The sequence below is a fragment of the Chlamydotis macqueenii genome, chromosome 10, assembly GCF_036417535.1.
Source record: "Chlamydotis macqueenii isolate bChlMac1 chromosome 10, bChlMac1.mat, whole genome shotgun sequence".
NCBI classification, from domain to species: domain Eukaryota; kingdom Metazoa; phylum Chordata; class Aves; order Otidiformes; family Otididae; genus Chlamydotis; species Chlamydotis macqueenii.
This window is the reverse complement of record NC_141565.1, coordinates 1,232,155-1,252,816: the sequence shown is the minus strand read 5'-3', so window position 1 is coordinate 1,252,816 and position 20,662 is coordinate 1,232,155. Positions and strand designations below refer to the sequence as shown.

General features: G+C 42.6%; 1 protein-coding gene across 3 annotated transcripts in view; it reads left to right on the top strand.

Annotated features, from left to right (window-relative positions):
• Positions 1–20,662, top strand: part of FBLN2 (fibulin 2) — a 103,488-nt gene that overhangs the window by 69,513 nt on the left and 13,313 nt on the right. For all 3 annotated transcript variants that reach the window (XM_086755775.1, XM_086755774.1, XM_086755776.1), the window contains exons 4-10: positions 3,001–3,130; positions 7,083–7,269; positions 8,526–8,732; positions 10,802–10,918; positions 11,369–11,470; positions 18,286–18,420; positions 20,472–20,609. In XM_086755775.1, coding sequence (XP_086611901.1) covers positions 3,001–3,130; positions 7,083–7,269; positions 8,526–8,732; positions 10,802–10,918; positions 11,369–11,470; positions 18,286–18,420; positions 20,472–20,609 — 1,016 coding nt within the window. The remainder of the gene's footprint in view (positions 1–3,000; positions 3,131–7,082; positions 7,270–8,525; positions 8,733–10,801; positions 10,919–11,368; positions 11,471–18,285; positions 18,421–20,471; positions 20,610–20,662) is intronic.

The window sequence follows — 20,662 nt, the reverse complement described above, 5'->3', positions numbered from 1 at the left end:
GATCCTAAATGTTTCAGTCCCTGGGAATCTCTTGGGTTTTAAAAGAATAAGAGAGCAGGAGTTCAGTTGTTTTACTTTCAGAATTTCAGTTCTGCCTCTGTTTTAAAGATTTAAACCCACCTGTAAACATTCTGTGTAAAGAAAACATTTCATGTAAAAAAAAATATTCCAATGTGTGGCCTCAGAACCTTGAAAGCCTAGACAAAAACGTCCTGGTCCCACTGGGAGACGTGCTGGTGTGCAGAGCTGGTCACCGTGCACGTATCCCGACCGCAGGTGTTTGTGTGCCAGAGCGCCTGCAAGTAGTGCAAGCTCCCAAGAGTCTGCCACCAACTCAGTTCAGTGTCTGAAGATCTTCCAAAGTAGAAGACAGATACTAATTGTAAAAATTAATTACTGTTCTGCCAGGATGGTTCTCTATAGGTACTAGGGTTGTACAGGTGACCATCACTGCACTGAAGGATTGATGTTTATTTTATTTTTTTTTTTTTTTAGCGGAGGCAAACAAATGAGGCCTCCTCTGTGTCTGCTGAGGCTGCAGGTTGATTCTGTAGAGCTTGCAGATGGCGGTGTCTGTTGTTTCCAAATGCCGTTTGGGGATTTTCAAGTGGAAAAAACTTAAAGCACCTCAAAGTTGTTAATGTATCTTGATGTCTCTGGACATTCATGGACCAGCTTGGCCTGTCTCTGTGTAGTGACCAGCACCACTAACTGCAGGATGGGAACTGGGACTATCTAAAAGAGATCACGTGTGGTAACTCGATAAATGACCTTAAAATAAAGCAAGTTACAGGAAATCCTTAGATAGTCAGTTTGATAGCCAGATGTAAAAATACTGCCAGAGCTTGTCCCTCTGACTGTGTCAGAGATAGGCTGTTAGGCTAGATGAAATCTCATCTGGGCCAGTGTCGTGGTTTATATCTCATAATTGAGATGTGTTTTATTGTAACAGAACAGCGTTCATCTAGCTAGCATTTGTATCAGCTGTACAAGTATGAACCCTGCTTTTTGCCTGTGCTGTGTCCCAATTAGAGGCTCGCATCAATTTAATACATTGACGTCATTTCACTGATCTTAACTCATTAACTCTTTCCCTAAAGCAGAAGTGCTCTGAACCTCCTCTGAGGCAACAGCTCATTTATCTGGTCTGCGAAGAGCAGGTTTGCAAAGAGGAAACGAGAATGTGGCTAACACTGTTTGTTCCCAATTAATTTTCTGCTAATAGGGTAGCTGAAACCGAGCTGTGCTGATGGTTCAAGAAACACTAAAAGAAAAACTGGCCGGTGATACTCCAGGGCTCCAGACAGTACTGTTTCTACTGTGTATTTCATACATGAAAGGAATTTCTCGTGGCTAAATGTCACGTTTCAGATGAACATGAATCTACAGAGGTTTCAATGTTTTAGTACGGGAAACGCTTTGCACATAGAAAATGCTTCTGGTAGCATTTTATCACTTCTACAAATGGTAATAACTTTGAGTTAGTTTATTTTAATTTTTAAATGAGAGTTTGGATGTCTTATGTAAGCAATAACAATTAAATTACTGGTACTTGAGTATATTTGGGTAATAACCATTAATTACTCAAAAAGCTGTATTTCTCCAGTTGGTAATTAATACTGGATTAGAAAACTAACTTCCTTGAAAACAAAGCACATGGAGGTGGTAAGCCCCTTCCTGTCGCCAAATCAAACCTTCCTGCTTACACCTCTCTCATGCTCTGCAGCATGAAATTATTAACGTAAAGCTGACACAACAGCCACTGGTATCAGGGAAGTGGCCAAGTGGCTGTCACTGTCTGGCTTCTGCTGAAATAAGAGACATCCCTTTCCTTTTTTTTTTTTTTAATTTTTTATTTTTTTATTGAAGCATTAGGATGAAAGCTGTGAACTGGAAATACACTCTTCTCTGAAAAGAAAAGGTTTTGTTTCCTAGGACAACTGTATTTTATTGTGGCAATAATTCTGACTGACAGAAGTTGTTTGCTTGCAAAAATTTCTGTTGTGGGAGGATTGCTTTGCCATGAGGCACTGAGGAATTCCTGTGGCCTGCAGCTCTCAGGCCTCACCCTTCCCCATCGTAGGGACCCTTCCCTGTCCCAGACCGGACGTGCACCCCTCCCGGGGGTGCTGCCAGTCTCCATGCTGCGAGGATTGAGAGGCAGGGTGGTGGAGCAAAGGCAAAGGGACTATGGGATTGTGCCTGCCCTTTTCCATGTGAACGAAAGAAGCACATACCTCTTTGAAAGAGTGGGAGGGGAAATACACTATAGGCTTGAAAATAGTAGGGAAGAGTATGCAGTGGGATTTGTCATTTAGATTTTTAATCCGTTTCATTTCAGCCTTCAGTGAATCTTGTTAAAATATTTGATATGAAGAGCCATATAAGGGAAATGTATGTTCCCAGAGTACTCCATGTGCAGTGATCGAGTCACCCAGAGCCTTCTTTTTGATAACCAAAGTTAGAGGAAAGCTTAAATTCTGGGTTACAATCTGGGGGGCTATAAAGGCGAGTTTATAGGGGTTTTGTGATGTGACATTTTCCATAAGTCCTGTCCAGAGCTTCAGCCTTCTGGTTGGTGAAGAAGTAAATGTGTACCGATGCACTTCCCTTTCCCCACTTTCCAGGGAAGAAGGTTTCTGTGTTTTCTGTTTCTGAAACTTTCTGAAGGCTTCTGAGAAGCAAAACATGGGAAGAGGGACTCTTGCATAAACATAGATGAGCTGTAAGGGATGTTGGTGACCGGACACTGAGAGACAGTGACCTAAACAGAAGACTTCTTGTGTATTTATCAGTACCTCTTTTTATTAGAAATGAGAAAAAGATATGTCCTGCAAAGGTCAGTGGTACTGTCTGTGTTCTACCAGTATTGAGAGACAAGGCAAAGAGAGACCCCATCTGTGGAATGTCTTCTGAATCCAGTCAGTCTGGAGTGTTTTGCATCCCATCCTGATGTCTTCTCAGTGTCAGTGCCCGTCTGACCTCGGTGATCCTTTGCAGAATCGCTCAGAAGCAGTGTTGCGTCTCCACCGTAAAGGAGAACAGCTGCCTGGCCGGCATGATTGCTTCCAAGGAAGGAGATGCCTGTGGACCAGAGGAAAGCGATCCCTGTGGAGGGTCATCGTACAAGGTAGGTTGTTCTTATGCTTTGATTTGTTTTATTCTGAAGATGAGGTGTCCTCATTTCCTGTGTTTAGCAGTAATTTCTTCATGCATTATTAGAGAGCACAGAAAATTATAAAGTTGCAGGAATGTGGCGGAGAAATTACGCTGTTTGCCTTTAGGTTTCAAATGCCTGGTGATGCAGCCCCTTATGAAACTTCACAGTAATGTTGTTTTGAATTGTTTCCATCTCCATTTTTAAGATTAAACTTGCCATATTACTTTTGCTTCCTCACTTTGGAAGCAGCTGAAAAGACCATTTTAGTTTTTATATCCATGGTGTCAAGAATTTAGAAAACGCTAGGGCAAAACTGAATCAAAGATGTAATGTGAAACCCATTACTGAACAGCTTGCTTGGCTACAGCGTTGAACTGCAGCCTCATTTCTCAGTTAAACAAAACGATGGACTAGAGGAACAAGCTTTTTAGATGATGATGGAAGCTTTTGTTCATAAATAACGGCAGACCATTAACGAATGGTTCAGATCACAAATCATGAGCCACAGCCTCAGCTTCTGAAAATGAGATTTGCTTTATGAGAATCACTGGAGCCAAACCAATTTAAACCAGTTTGAAGATTCAGCATCTTGCTTGCTCACTTGTCTTATTTTGACTAGAAGGGTGCATTTCAGAATTCATTTCACCCTGATAATAATTTACATTGCTGTATCTAAGCTTAAGTGCAGCTTCCGTTGTCTCAGCAGGAAGCAGATTAGTTCTGTCTGATCTTATACATCGGTGCTTCTTGGGGATAATTGTTCTCTGGAAAAGCAAAATGCACGGACATCTACTCTGGAGTTTAAAATTTAATTAGCTATGCCAATTTGTCATTTTCAGAACTATTATTTACTCCAGTCTGGAGTCTACCATTAGAATAAAAAGAGAATTTGTGTGTTTGGGAGAAGACAATATTTCTGAAGTGTGACAGAATTATTATTCTTAGGTTTTCACCATTGCTCTTTTACATGCCAGACAGAGCGCAAGCTGTAGAGTAAGCCTTATCGCACGTGCTGTTCCTCAGAGAGAAGTGGAGAGGGAAGACAGCATCATTCCTGTCTGAGGTGACACAAGTTGCAAAATACTCTTGTGGAATGGCTTCTTGTGCCCATTAAAATGTGATGTTTTTCCTCAAGAGAAACCATCTGCGATGGTAAAGTTATCAAACTCCTTTAGCTCTTTAGTCATTGCAGCTACTGCTTGAAAAAAAATAATAAAAATTAATGAATGTTGAGACTTTAGGAAAGGCTTTCTAATTTTATGATAGTTCAACATTCTTTCAGAGGTGACCTCCCAGAAAATGCTGGCAGTGTAAAGCAGTCCTGATCCACTCTGCTACTAGTGACTGTGCAGTCTGGGTGTCATAAATCAAATAAATTTGTCTGGAATGTGGAAAGATAAGTTAATTCCCTCAAAGACTTTGCAGGATGTCCTGCCAAAAGGGGTTTTACTTCCAGGTAATGAACGTGTGTAGATCTTCAGGCATTTTCTGTTTGGGGCCCTTACTTTTGCTTCAAGATGAATGCATCAGTTCTTTAGGTCCAGGTATTACGCATGTGTTCAACATAACTTAATCTTTGGCTGCTTTGAATTGTTCTTTACTCTAATATAAAAAGCACATGGAGACGTCACCATGGTAAATCCAATAATGCTGGTTTCCAGCAAAGATATCTTTGAGAGGAACTTACAAAGTTGTGAATCAGACAGTGGTTCTCAAGGTGTGTTTCTCAATTGCATTGTAAAAATAGTAATATTTGTTATTTAACCCGTTGTAGACTTCTGTTGAAGTTCAAAAAGTAGCTAATAGAAGATCAAAACATGAAAGTTTTTGCATTTTAGAAGGAACTTTTTGACAAACAAGTTTTTCCACTGGAGAATAAGACGCTTGTATTCATCTGGAAAATATGTGAACCCAAAAGTATACGGGTAATTTAATACTGTCTGCGATGCCTGCACATGGGATAAACTGTGAATCAAAACTGTGACTCAAAAACGCCACGTTCTTCAAAGCCAGTAGTCCACTTTTTTACAATATTTCTGTATAAACGTGTATTATCCTTAACTTCTTTTAATTTGCATATTGAAGCTGAAGGAATTGTACCAAAACTAAAAATATTTACAGAAAGTGGGCTTTTCTGTTCATAAATTTTTGAATTTGGAGATTCTGGGTTTGGGGAGGATGAAACCAAGATTTTTCTCTTCTGAAAAGATGATTTATCTCATTTAGTATCAAAAATAGTTCAGCATTGTCAGGATCTGTACCGTAAATTTTTCTCAAACGTGTATTTGGGCACGTAAAGGCAACTCTCTGTGGCTGTGCATATTTGCGAACGTGACTAATGTCTACTATTTATGATGTTTGGGGGTTTTCCAGGTTAGAAAGCAGGGACATAAAACATGAGCTGCAGCCGTAGGTGCTGGGCTGAACGTGCAGGCGATACATATTGGTTGCGAAATGCTCATGAAACTCTAAAGCTCCAGTGTTGGAGTCGTGAAAGAAGTGACTCAGCAGAAGAGTTTCTGCAGATTGAGCTGTTGGTGCTCAGGTTTCCTGGTCTCCCGATGGAGACAGACTCGTTAAGCGTCTGAGTTGCTAATCCTGAAACGTGATTCCTTTCCATTTCCGTACTGCGTCCAACCCTTGCAACACCGCTGCTCTTGTTGCTCTCCTCAGGTCACGGATCTCTCTCCTGGGAAGCTGGAGCTTAGTTCAGTTTTCCTCTCTTGCGTCCTTGGGCTTTCTGTTGATGTAGCCAACTGGTGCCAGTTTGAATTATGACCTTCATTTTATATGTGTGATGCCTTTTCACAGGCTGAATACTGGCATGGGCTGGAATTGCGTCTCCAGTTTTGAGAGGCTGTTGCAGTGGAGCCGCAAACTGGAAACGCGTGCTGGTGGGCTGGATGTCTTCACTATCAAAGCAGTTGCAGAGGGAAGGAGACTCTGCATTTCCTCGTTATCCTGTCAGTGAAAGCATCTAAATATTTCTGTATTAGGGGTGTCAGGACACTTAGATTGAAATCCAGACAGGCATCTTCATTTCACGTGTGGCCCCTGTGTATCTCTGTAGCAGACTCGCAACTCCTTGGCGTCCTTGCTTGGTTAGGTATCCACTATGCATACACAGTATGGATTTTTTGCATTTGATATAATTTATCTGATGTATTTTTGCGGCCTGACTGTGCAGTAGATTTAGATGTGACCGAGTAAAGCACAACACGGTTTTTGCCTGCACCCTGCAGCAGAGGAAATGGCAAGAGAGATGGCATTTCGGGGTGCCCCGTTGCATCAAGCTGGCGGTGAAGCTGCTGCTTACATGCACTCAGGGAGGCAAATAGCTCATAAAATGTACACTGGCCTTTCTCTGGCCACCGTCTCAGTGGGATGCTGACCAGGACAGCCAGGTAGTTACAGGTCACAGTAGGTTTGCAGGGCAGCGGTGCACAGAGGAAAGTCTTCGCTGCCAGACTGACGGAGCTCAGATACTGCTGCTGCTCCTCCTGTCCACGCAAGATATTTACAGTTCCTTTCACATCACTTCAAACAACTAACCATTTTTTGAGATCTAATGCGAAGAGGTATAGATCTGTATTATTTTCTTTCCGATACACTATACACAGAGCAATGGCTGCGTGCAAGAGCTAGAAAGAGGCGATCTGTGGCTTTCTTGCATGCCGGTTTGCTGAAATCATTGTCGCAGCGAGCCTTTGTGTTCAGCCTGGTTGCAGCTGACCTGGTTGTGCAGGATGGCAAAAACAAGCACAAGTAAAGCTTTGATGTTTGCAACTGTCTAAACCCAAAGTGCTTTTCCAGATGCTGCACTGCTGAAGAAAGCGCAGATCGGTTCCAGGTGTTTGTGTGGGCTCATCCCCGAAGTGGACTGTGTTAAATCCACGTTACTGACCGTCTCCTCCTTTTGCAGCAATGCTGCGATTGCTGTAACCTGGGCCTGCGATTAAGGAGCGAGGGGAAAACCTGCGAGTCCAACATAAACCTGGGCTACCCCTGCAGTCACGTGATGCTGTCCTGCTGTGAAGGGGGAGACCACTTTATCCACCCAGAAATAAAAAGGCATCCTGAACCCTTGCCAACAGTGACACCTGAGAAAGGTAAGTGTCCATTTATGACTTGAAGACATTGAGGATAAGGTCTCTGCCTCACACGGTTGCACGGGGAGGTGCTGGAAGGAGTAAAGCTAGAGGAGCACAGTTGCCTTCCCTCTCAATTCAAGTATAGACTTCCTTGTTCTTAAACCAGTTTTGAAAAAGGAAAAAATATGTAGGTTTTTCTGATCCTTAAAGCATACCTTCTTCAGTAGTTTGATTTTTTGTTTATTTTTTTCCCCAAGTCACATAGTACCGAGGCCTGCCGCTAGCCCCTGCTAAGAAGTAAAGTTGAAGCTTATTGTCTTTTAGCAGAAGCAATCCTGAAATATTCTGCGTAAAACAATTTTTTTTTTTTTCCAGACAAAGTAGTCCCACGAATTATGATACCGATGAAATATCCTGGGAATAGATTTCCTATTGTACTGCTGAGCATCACAGCAGCTTTCTCACAGCACCCTCGGGAGAAGCCCCAGAGCACTGCAAGTTTGTTTTCGCTCTTTCAGCTTATGAACGTAGTGATGCTGAAGAGCAAAGTCAAATCCCTGCAGCCAAAGAGGCATGGCAAAGAGAGCGTGACAAATCTGGAGCTTGGACAGCTATGCTGTCAGCCTAAGGTCCCTCAGCCCAAGGTCACGCTCCTTCCAGCATCGCTCTGCAGCCACCTGTCATGCATGAGTTGCATCGTAACCTCCTGCATATGCTAGGGTTCAGTTTTTGTCCATTCTCTGCTCGTGGACTAAATGTGTATTTTCTCTTACCAACAAATGTAAGGTTTATTTTGACCCAGCTGAGACCTCACTGAGAAAGGAAGTTTGCATATATGCGTTTAAGAAAAGTTGACTGAGAAACGTGCTGAACAAAAGCTATGGAAGTACCCAATGAGTTAATAGTGGTATTGAGAAGAGTTTCCAAGCCAACTGGATAAGTTTTCTCCTGAAAAAGAAGTGTGGCCAATTTCAGATGGAGCTTCCATGTGATACCTGAGTTCAAATAACAGCAGCAATGGTGCTGGTAGTCAGTGTGAGGAGTGAGCTTGTGGCTCCTGTGAAATGTCTGTCCTTCTGGCCTTATGGAAGGAGGTGGTGGACCTTCGGCACAACAGTCTTATCTTCAGGATGGGTTCTTTTGTTCCTGTCCTTAGGGTAACTGGTTTGGGTAGACTTACTGTATCTGGAGTTTGTGTGACCAAACACTGCACGCTGTACAGTCCTAATGCTAAAAGACCTGTTAGAGAAACAGCGAGTGTCTTTCTGTTGTAGTTTCGGAGACAGAAGATCACAATGAAGCTTTGTCCATCAGTAACGAAGCTGAATTGTCAAATAACCTGCCTGGAGATGACCTGGATGAATGTCTTATCTACGGTGGGGAACTCTGTCAACATCTGTGTATAAACACCGTGGGGTCCTACAAGTGTTCCTGTTTTCCAGAGTTCACTTTGCAAGATGATGGGACCAGCTGCTCTCCAGGTGAGGAAATGGGTAGGAAACACCATGAATGACGTTGTCTTTGTGCCACCTGCATTGATCTGCCGAGCTGCCTTTAGTTTCTCTGTAGTTTCTGTGACGTTTTTTGAGTGCTGCTGCATGGACATTTTCCACAGAAATTGGGCAGGTTTATAATGTAAGGAAAATGTAATGTAAGAAATGTAAGGAATTTAGCAAACTTAATTATGCCTTATTTTTGTGTGTCAGTGGCATGAGATCAGAGTCTTACTGAATATGTTCAAATCAAGACTGTTTTCCCTTTTCAGAAGAGGATTTGTAAAGATTGTTAATGAAAAATCTTTTCTTTTTAGAGTTCTTTTCTACTTCACAGTTGGCTTTCCTTTAGACAAACTTTACTGAGTTCAGACAGGCAGCACTGCTTCCTGAACTTTGAGTTTTATCTAAAATCATTACCATCTTTCAGTGATACAAAGCCTAAATATATCTAGTGTGGTGAAGGTCTTGCAAAGAAAGTCTGTTGTGCTGTAATTGTTTTGATGTCTGGAGTTCTCCGATGGCAAGATTTCAAATCAGATAACCCACAAAGCTGAAACCTTATATTGGTTACAAGTGCTTTCAGTTATTTAACAAGGAAAAGAAGTGTTGCCATTCAGTGAAAAAATCCGTAGACTTCAAATACTTTCTGCCCAAGCCAAACAATGAGCGTTCATGATGTCATTCTTCCCAACGTGATGTTACAGCGTGTACATCAGTTATGTGTTTGACCGTGTCTCTGCGGCAGCTGTCTGCTCTTCTGTTTATATTAAAATTCTGGGCAAGGAACCTAGTCCAAAGGAGGTAAAGAAAATGATTCTTATTTTAGCACTGCAAAATTTGGCTTGATCGTTCACCTGGAGCATACGTGTGGTTTGGGTTTGCTTTGCTTTGCTTCTCCCCCTGCTAACTGCGTAGAAGTGCAGATTTGGGTCAATCCATCTTGTACCTGGGTAGCCAGGGTTCCACCGTTCCTCCGGCAGATATGCGAGACTGCGGTGCTTATGGCTGCACCAGGAAGTCTCGAGGGATTTACAGAGCCTCTGAGGCGAGGAAGGGTTGCTACTGTCATTCTGGAGTCCTGGGTCAAACTAAAGGCTGAGAGAGGGAGGTGGCAGGGCATGGCACTTGCTACACTTGGCTAAACCATGTGTGCTCCACCTGGCAGTGTGGCACGGTGGCCTTTTATTTCTCCCTTTTCCTCTGTGTACGTACACATCACGGTCATGTCCTGTGTGCATGGAGAGCCACACCAAACCTGTGTTGCAATCACACTTAGTCATTTAATGATTTCATGTTGTCACTGTTTGGTGGCTTACACTCTGCTCCATGTGACAGCTGAACCCAAATCAATGGGAACAGGACACGTCCTTAAGGAAGGATTTAGCCTTATGGATTTGGGCTTCTTTTTGGTGATATTGATAAACTACAGAGCTTTTTTTTTTTTTTTTTGAGCTATTCTGACACCTTTAACATTACTGTTTATTGAGAATCTTAATGACGGACAGCAGCTGTCATGTTTTCCTCTTGGCTGCATAGAAGCAATTCTAGAGTATCCTCTGCTTGTACAGGTGAGCGCCTGCTTTTCATCTGTGTTGACGCAGGATGTAGAGAATAAGGTTAAAGACTTGTTTGGGTTCAGCTTTTTTTTTCATCCCATACTGAATGAAAGACAGCTACTGTATTTTCAATATAGCAGCATTTAAAAAAATAAAATGAACATTTTTTGTTTTATTCATTAGGTGTTGCAATATTTTGCTCTACAGAAGTTCTTTGCAGCCAGGCTCCTTGATCTGTATCTGTGGCGTTTGTGAGCGGCGCTGTTAGTGTGCAGCACTCTGTGTGTGCGTGCTGTCGGGCAGTCGTTCGCATCAAACAGGTGGCAGCTTCCCAAACTAACTGTTCACCTCCACGCATAGACAGTTGTGCAGGTCACCAGAACGTTTCCTCCCACAAACCATGATGGAGTGGGATGAACGGGACTGGGACCCTTGCCACAGGGTGTCTGGTGGAGACTGTGCTGCCCCTGGTCCATCTCTGCCTCCCTTGCCTTCCAGATCCTGACAGAGGACAGGTGACAAGACTGGAAGCAGAAGCCACCGTCCCTCCGGCAGCCTCTCCTTCTCAGCCTATTCTCGTCGTGTCCTTACAAGAAGAGCAGGATAAGTGTAAAGGTACGTTGGAGGTATGAACTGTAAATGCAGACGAGTGAGGAATGTTTAGAGAGCCGGAATAAAATTTCACAAATCTCCACCGAGCTGATTTTGGCGCACATCCTTAATTTGTCACCTCTGGCATGAGGCTGAGGAGTTGTCAGGGGAAACCTGAGGAGGTAATTTGAGGCTGTGCTCTCATTGCAGCGTTATTACACACCTGCTGTTTGGTTTAAGGTAAGCAGCGCAGCTGGGCAGCGTGATGTGAACAATGCAGGTAGGAGTGGCACAGGTGTGCTTCTGTTTAAAAGGAGGGTAGTAAGCAGTGATTAGGGCTGCTGGGACAGATTGTTTACAAACTGCGTTCCCCATTGCCTCAAGTGGAATTGTATTTGGATGACCTGGAGGTTTGTAACTTCGGCTGATTGGTGTTGTGAATGCTAACGTGTTTTGCAATTTTGCTTCGTGTAGATAACGGCCCCTGCAAGCACATCTGCAATGTTGTGGAAGGAAACGTTGTGTGCTCGTGTTTGTCTGGATATACGATCATGGCTGATGGGATTTCGTGTGAAGGTAAGTGGTTGGGGTTGACCACAGAGACATGGTTAAAACATCTTACACCCCTAGGTGTTTCTCTAAGAGTTCCTTATTTTCAGTATTGTGAATTGCAAGCAGCAGGACAGAGACCGTTTGGCAGAAGGAATACCAGACACCAGATCTGCTTCACTCCTGGAGCACGTCTGTCCAGCGTGCCTACTACCCTGGGGACTTCAGGTGAAGGCGAGCCTGGATTTGTGCTCTTTTCCTCTGACTCTCCAGGCTCTTTTTCAGCCCTCTTGGTTTCTGTTCCCACTGCCCTTCCTCCCCAGCATCTGTCTGCACAGCTATGGACACACAGCTTTTCCTCCTGAGAACGGCAGCAGCTAGCGGGATGTGGGCATGGTTGTTGTCCTGAGGAATGCCCTCAGAGCTACAGCCCTGCCCTGTCACCTGTTTTGTTTGTTTTTATTTCTTCTTGCCATGAAAACCTGAGTTCAATGAGGCTTCACTGCTGTGAAGAATGTGCCACTGTGAGCTGATCCAGCTCCGTGTGTTTCCCTCAACGCTGAAGCTCAGGGCTGCACAATGATGAACAGTGAATTCCAAAGCTGCATCATGATCATTCCCATTATATAAATTTTAAACGGATATGTTTGGGAAGAGACGAAGGATACGTTTGCCCAGGAAAGATTTGAGGGTCAGAAGCAATGCCTTGAGACATATTTACAGATTTATAATTAAAATATGGGAGCAATAAGAGCCAGCAGTGAAGTGCAAGTAGAAGCTTCTTTATGGTGCTCAGAGCGCCTCACAAGTGATCCACATCAGTCTTAATCTCAGATCTTATTGAATAACAAATCATTTTCATGAAATCCTGGATAGCCTGTTAAGAAAATGGAAATTTAATATCACCCGATAAAATATTCATTGTGCATTGCTTACTCAAGTGTGGTGGAAGCTAATTTGATTAATTAATGTCAGAATCAAAAGGGGCATTTCAAGGCAATCGTATTCCTACAGGAGTGAAAAAATGTGGAAATGTCAGTGGAAGTAATGAGTTTAAATGGTAGCAAGGGGCATTTATAATCTGTGTTAAAGGGAGTATTTGATGGTAAGGCTGGTGGAACAGGAACAGGTTCCTGCAAAGAGTGTGCGTTGCCTCTCTAGTAATTGTCTGTTTTTAAGAATGTCTCTTTCTGGTATGACAAAAGTGTAGGGATGTGACCAAGGAGGAGATGATCTCCGAGTGTTTATTCCAGCCCTGTTTTCAGTGTAACACTGTGTGTATGATGCATGGTGCTGATGTGGTAGCTCCAGCACACTTCGTTTAGACATCTCCAGTGCGAAAGAAGTGTTTCATTTCAGAACTTGTTCTAATAGAATTCTGGTTTTCCCTTTTGGTTGCAACATGTGGATATAGATTTGGATGAGCGCCTCACAGGTGCTCGCACTTGTTCCAGAGGACAATTATGTGTGAACACATTGGGATCATTCTTCTGTGTCACCCACAGAGTGATCTGTGCAGAGGGCTTTGTACTCCACAGGCATAGAGAATGTGTTGGTAAGATGATAGGTGTAAGCCGTTCACCACAGCATGGTCATTCGTCACGCTCTGCGACGCCTTTAAACCATTTGTGCTAAAAAGCTCTCTGGCCATCTTTGCATATGACATTTCAATACGAGTTAGTAAAAACACACGTGCACCATTTGCTCAGCCACTTAACGTCATGAGTTGTATGCTGTTTGGCCTTCTCCCTAGCAACTCATTCTCATAATACTCATAACTTTGCCCAAAAGTCATAAAAGTTCCTAGGTATGATGACCGCAGCAGTACTGAGGACTATTAAACTGGACTAAGAAAACATAGCAGTTGATCTCTCTGGGCACTGGCAATTCTACCGAATCCTCAGATGTCATGAAACAGCAAAACTTCATAAATACAGCTCGAGAAATCTACATAAGGCTGAGCGGTGGAAAAGATCCGTTCCAAAGTGATGGAATTTGAAAATTCAGATTAGTCCTTTGTTGATTCTGGCACAGATTTCTTTGTGTGAAAAGTCAAAGATGCATCATAATTCTGCTGTATCACCCCTGCTATTTAAGTTCATATAAGAAGCCAATCTATTTTTACATGTGTATTTGTGAGTATTTAATTTGCTTCAAAAAGCCAAGGCCTGAGCTTATGAAATAGCTGCTATTTGGGGTGCTTTTCTAGAGGCTGCTTTAGGAGGCACCTGAGCTGCGGCGGTGTTATGTGGTAACACCTGGAAAAACGGAGCACCTGGAGACCTCTAGTCGTTAATGAAAGCAGCAGTGCCTGTGACTTTACAGTGAAAATATCAGACTGTGAGATGGAAGATGGTATTTGTAGTTGGCCACCGTCTGCATGATGTGTCTCATGGCTTTCACAGAGCCTGCTGCATGTACTGCACTGCCCACTACAAGGTCTGGTAAGCGGTAGCTGAAGGAACTGCCTCACCTTGCTTTCTGCTTTTGAAAATCTTGCCATTTATTCCCCTGATGTTTCTCCTGGACTATGCAGTAGGGATAGAGCTGTCCTTTCCTACGTCTCCCAGGAGCATTTTGAAACTGAATTAATGCCTGTTGGTCAGCAACTTTGGCAGAAGGTGCTATAGAAGATGACAAGTGCTTCCCTTTATTCACTTTCTTCCCCTCCTACCCTCTACCCCATGTCATTATAACAGGGTTTTATCGTGACTACTATAAAATAAACCTCAGGCATCGCTAATAAAAGGAAAGATACAACTCTCCTTTGTAAAGCTAGAAGATCCTCTCCTCCCTCACTAAATAACAAACCTCTGTATTCCTGTAGTGCATATCAGGTATCCTTGCAAATAATCTAGAAAACTTGGAAGTTTATCTTTCTTCTTGGATAGATACACCCTGTTTGCTCCCTACTCGTACACAGCTCTGCTCTGTATGTGATGCCTGGAGAACTTTTGCTGTATTTAACATTTTCCTACTTCTCTAGTCGAAGGGGAAAGCCACAAGCATACTGTGGATTTTGTTTTGCTGAACTGTCTCCTTGCAGCCGTATTCACCCAGAGATCCTTTTCCAGCTTCACTGCTGTTGTGCTCCACCTCGAGCTATCTCAAACATGAAGAGGAAAGCTTTGGTAATTTGTTTGCAAATTACTGTTGTTTTAATGATGTTACTCTTTGCACAGAACAAACCAACTGATAACCTTTGATCTGCTGAACTTCCTTTAGTCAAACAGTGGAGGTTATAATTCCAGGTGCATCCAAGAGCAGATATCCAGAATTCCTGAAAGTCAGCCGTGCACGATGAGGAGTCACCGGCTGTTTAAACAGCTCGCGCGCACCAGCTCTGTGTAACTTTGTGAACAGATATCACAATGTCTTTAGGCTTGAGAGCTCAGTGTTCTCCAGAGATAAGAGCCAGGCTGGGTATTTTAATGGGGATTGCTTTTCCTGGTGACTTTCAGGCAAAGTCATTACGCACATGCACACCGATGGGAGACCGCTTTGCTGCTTTCTTTGCTACTCCCATCTACATTTTCCCTCCTGCCAGAGAGAGCAGTGAGTGGTCATTTTATTGCTGAACCCTAGGGACCGTGCGTGAGCGCAGGATGGGTGGTTGTGAAATAACGGCAGGTCTAAATAAAACAGATGTATTCCATAAAACAAATTGAGCTGAAGTAATTTGAAGAGGAAAAAAAATGAGAAACTAGAGCTGCAGGACAAAAAAAGTCTGCATTTCACATTTTTATAAAACATGCAAAAAATTTATTTTTTATTGTCCAAGTGTGTATTGCAGAAAAAATAGCACTAGGTATATGTTGATACTCTCTGGCAAAGATGTCAGCTTCTTAGACACAACAGGGATCATTTCTGTGTTTGCTGTTTTCAACAATTACAGGGAAAAAATGAGATAGTACATGATTAAATTTCATTCTGGTTTTTACTGACATGAAGTGAGGAATGTTGTTGCCACACATATAGACCTAGTGGATTTCTGCAAAATTAACTGAGTGGCTTTTTAAAAATTTATTACTCAATTATTTTTCCTTTTATTTCTGTTTTTAATAAATATAACCTTGCCCTACCTCACAGCCTTAGTTGTGTAGGATGAAAACTACAGGTGGTCCAACACTGGGAATTAACTTTGTTTCAAACTGGGAACGTAACTCATATTTTTCTAGTGCTCTGTCAAGCGTCCTACTGACTTGTTGAGTTGGTTTCCAGTACTGAAGAGAGACGTGTTATGGGCCCTCTTGATTTTGTTGATAATCAACGGGGAGTTAAAAAGAGAGAGATTGTCCTGGTTTATAAAAATGTATTCAGTCCTCCCTCCCCTCTACTCTGTGCTGTAATGGCAAAGCAAAACAATGCTACGTACAGCCTGGGCTGAACAGAGCTACCACAGGCGCTCGTGTGCTCCCCCAGCACAAACTGGGACCAGATTCCCAAAGGTGCCTTTTCCCACCCCGCGCTGGTGCTCAGGGACGCTGTTTTGCAGTAGGCATTGATAGTGAGAGCGATGATGTGGACTGATGGGAACTCCTGAGAAAGATGCTGCAGACCTTCTGAGGTCTTATTTTGTGGCATGAAGGAATTTGTTTAGAAGAAATAATAAAAAAGAGTGTGTCTGTTTAATAAAATTAAAAGGAAACTGGTCAGCTAGCATCTGGCATGATACCAGAGATGGAGATTTGAGCCCTAACATGTATAGGACAGAGCAGAGGCTTGCATGCTGCATGTTCATAGTTTGAGCCTTGCATCTCAGCCCAGGTCACAATCATTAGACTTTGGAGATTGTCAGTGTATCACTTGTGCACAAAACTTTCACTGAAAGCAGAAATTCTGCATGTGATCTTCCAGCTTGCATAATTTTAATTTCCTCAAATGCATTCTGGCCAGCTCTACTTATTTTCTCAAGTACTCAGAAATTTGAAAATTGAATCAAAAAATGTAGACTGAACATGGAATTATATGAGATCTTTTTTTCTCTGTGAAATCTTAACCTTCTTTTTACCTGTTTACACCTGCTAATAGGTGGACTCCTTCCTGCATTATTTGGACAGTATCTCAGACAGACATGCTGTCCTCTGGGTGGCTCGTTTGACGTTGTACTGAGCTGACTGAAGTTCGTGTGGTGCAGTGCAGTGCCGACAGTTTGTATGAGAAGGGCTTGCGTGGTTTGCAAGGAAAGATAATCTGAGACATGTTGTATAGCTTCTTAAATCAGTAGAAAGCCTTGCACTGGTTTGGATGCTGTTAAGCGGCTATCCATAGCCATTTTTCTCTGAAATTAAAAAAAAAAAAAAACCCTCTGAAATTTATTTAAGAACTGTAAAACTTTGGGGCAGGTAGTGGGGCCTGCCGCTCAGTGAATGTGCACAGACATCGGGTGGGACAGGGAGGAAGAGATCCCGCTGATGGTGGTGACCTTGCTGTGGGTTACTTAGCTGGCTTTGGAAAGCAGGTACACAGCACGTGGAGAAACAAAAAGAAAGCACAAATAAATGACAAGTGAAATGGCACCAAGCTAACATCGTGGTCTTGCAAAACTCAGCGCACGTCAGCAGTCAGCTGACTCCAGCAGGGATTGAAATGTCCTGGTGCTCGTCTTCCCCTGTTTGGGAGAAAACAAGCTGAGACATTTTCTACGAATAACATCTTTGAAAATGGCTTTTCCTGTTTTCATGCTCCACAAGTGGAAATAAAATATCTGATGTTGTACTTCTCTGGGAATGAGGTTCTACAGCCAAAATGAAAATCTGCTTTAAACAAGAGTTGCTTTATTGGGTAGTATGAGAACAGCTTCATCTGCGGAGAAGCTGGATGATTGTTAGTAGTTATGGTCACATTTGGCTTTTGTTAGCTCTAGAAATACTTCTTAGCTTTATATAGAACTGTAAACATGTAGGATTTTGTGGAGAATGGCAAGAAAGTTTCTCTTCCTGTCTCTATCCCTTTTTGTTGCTTTTAAGTATTTGCTCATCATGGTATTCTTAGTTTTCGTTATTAAAATAAGCAAAACCCAAATTTGAGATAATTTCCTCCAAGCCTATCAAAACGTATCATTTTAAAGGTGTGGCGTATTCCTTTCCAAATTGTACCCTCCATTTTGAAATCTGGTATTCAAGTTATTTTTCTGGAGGAACTTTTCTCCTACCCACCTGCTGAAATCAGATCTCTTTAAAGATTTAAATACAAATTTACAACCTTGATTGAGCCTTCAGGATTCCTCTTCCATGTTTGCGCATCCCGTTCTAATGATGCATTCCTTGGGAAGTCAGTGTGTTACCTGGCTCCGCCTGCAGTGAGGCAGGCGGTTTCGGTACCGACCTCTTGCAGCAGCTCTGCCCCAGCAGCTCCTGTCTATCTGGCGTGAAGCAGCAGGACTGACGCGTAGCCTGAGCTGTCAGAACCTGATAATGAGCTATAGACGTTAATCACTTCCTCATTCAGTGTCCAGCAGGTTTCTATCGAGGAAAACAGCAGCTGGTATCAATCCTCTGCCCGCCCTGCATTTAATCCGTCTGTCCATCCTTCGTCCTCAATGCCTGCACCGTCCACTGCGTGTTTGAGAAGAGGGGAGGAGAAGGCAATCTCCCTGTGATCTGTGTCTCGAGTTAGTCTCTGTTAACAAAAGATCCTGGAATAAAACGTTTTCCTAAATGTTAGGAAATTTCCTAAATTTCCTAAATAAAACTTTGCTCAGAACACTGTAGCAAAGTCTACGTTGACTGTCTTTTGGAAGAAAGGGTTTCACTTGAGCATTTGACTCCTTCCAAAAGAACAGGACGAGGCAGATCACTTGATAAATACATGGCATTGAATTGTTTAATTATTTCTTGTAGACATTAATGAATGCGTAACAGATATGCACACCTGCCAGCGGAGGGAGCACTGCGTCAACACGGTGGGATCGTTCAAATGTCTCCAGGAATTGAGCTGTCAGCCAGGCTATGAACTTAAGGATGGAGAATGCGTTGGTAAGACAAGTGGTTTTCGGCTGATGCCATTGCTGTTACCGAAAAGGAAAGGAAAGGGATTGGAAAGCATTTTGTTGTTGCTGGTCTGTGATACGAGGGTTTTAACTAAAAAAGACTGATTGTCTTGGAAATGTTTGGCTTCATAAGCTCCTTCTGATACATTCCTTTGAAATACTTTCCAACAATAACTATAAATAATTTGGAAAATGCATGTAACCTTATGATTTAGAATTTATCATGTTTTTAAGGGGTTAGGGAGAGATCTCACTGACGGAGGAATTCCTGTTATCCTCCTCTGGGTAGTTCTGCTTTTCTCTGAAGGGGCCGATACTGTTTGCTGTTGAACGTTGAATCACAGCCTGAATGGATCATGGGGCCGGCTCATTCTGGTCCTTCCTGTGTTTAGGAGGTCTGTCTGCATTTATTTACGTTTTGAGTGGTTGTGGGGTTAAGAAGTAATTCTTCATCTCCCCCTTCTCGGTCTATGTAGAGGTCTAATGGAGAAGCTGACATCAGTAGTCATAGCACAGCAGAAGTTGCTTTGTGCTCTGCCTTCCAAGGCATAAGTCAGTGTTATTGACTCCTAAATTTTTTACACAGAGTTTCCTGACAGCTGGATTAAGAGATGCCCAAGGAAAGAACTTAGCTCTTGACATATAACATAAGGTTATAGCATAGAAATGATCAGAAATCTGACTTTATATACAACTGTCGTAAGTAAACCTTGGTTTCCTTGAAAAGTCTGTGAACATCTTGTTCTGTTGTCTGATTCTGTAGTATTTCTAACATTTATTACTAATCTACATTGCTTTCTAGTCTTAAAGCTAGATTAGAACAGATTATAAAATTTACAAATTGTTTCAAAGTAGCCTTTCTATTAATAATTTATAAGAAAGACCAGAATTCCAGAGCTCCTCTGTATAAAATTGCCTACAGATAACTATTGAATTTGCAGAGGCTTTTGAAATACTGAAATCTCTTTTTTTTTTTTTTTTTTTTTTTTTTTATTATTTGTCTCAGTGAATAAATATGGTAGGAAGGCCACCTAGTACCTTCTGGAGGAGTGATGATGTTTCCCCGTGACCCTAACATTTAACTGAGGAGTTAGGGTAGAAAGAGAAGCGCCAGCAGTTCTCCCCTTGCCTGCCTGGAGGAGCAGGGACTCCTCAGTTGTGGAGTTTCCTCCATTTGTCTTTGTCTTCTAGTAAGGATGCTTGTCATGCAGAACGTGTTAGAGCGGCATTTGAAAATATTCACAGGAGCTGGATTAGTCTGTTCCTAGGTGGGATTTCTTCAACTGGCAGATGGAAGCAATGCCACTACGCCAGCTGACCCATGCAGTTACTCACCATGGATCAGTTCAGTGTAAATTTCTATGTTTGAAGCTTGCAGGAAGGGTTTTCAGTGTGCCTAGAAGGTGAAAGTTAATTTGGTTGAACGTAATTTGAAAAATAATTTCATATACGTAATAAAAAATGAGAAAGCTGTGCTGAGCTCTGGCTGCAGAGTAAGACAAAAAAGCTAAACTTGGAATAGTTTCCAGAGCTGGATAAGTGTTTGTTCTGTGTATGTAAGTACGTGTATACATACACACACATGTGCCTGCCTACACAGAGAGATCCCAGCCCCGTTCTAACAAGGCGCCCTATTAGTGTCAAACTCGGTGGCGGCAGGTTTCTACCTAGAATTCCTGAGGCGTACGAGGAATAAGAGACCGTTTTGCTTTTGAAAGCGTGTGGTACACATTTTATTACGTGTACCTTATTCCTAGTTTCATTTAGGACTTTAGGATTTTAAAACTGCAGCTGTTTCACTATCTGTGGTTTCCAGGAGGTGCTGTGAACAAGGCAGTAGGGATCGGAATGAAATTTGCTGCATGACCTGACAAATTCTGAAGCCTGTGCTTGTTCAAGAGCAAACACACCTAAACCTCAGATTTCCCATAGCCAGTGTTGGGTGTCTGGTTTAAATAATGCTTCCTAACTTCCTTTCTGAGAGGTTAACTGGTCAAGAGGACTAGTCACAATTTGGTGTTTTGATCTGGTTGACAGATATCGATGAATGCGAGAGAGGAACTCATAGCTGCAAAGTAAACTTCGTTTGTCAGAATACCGAAGGATCGTTCTACTGTGAGTCAAAGCAGCGCTGCATGGATGGGTTTTTACAAGACCCTGAGGGAAACTGTGTTGGTAAGTGTGACCAGCGATGTGTTTGGAATATGTGCAGCAGTAGTGGCCAGCTC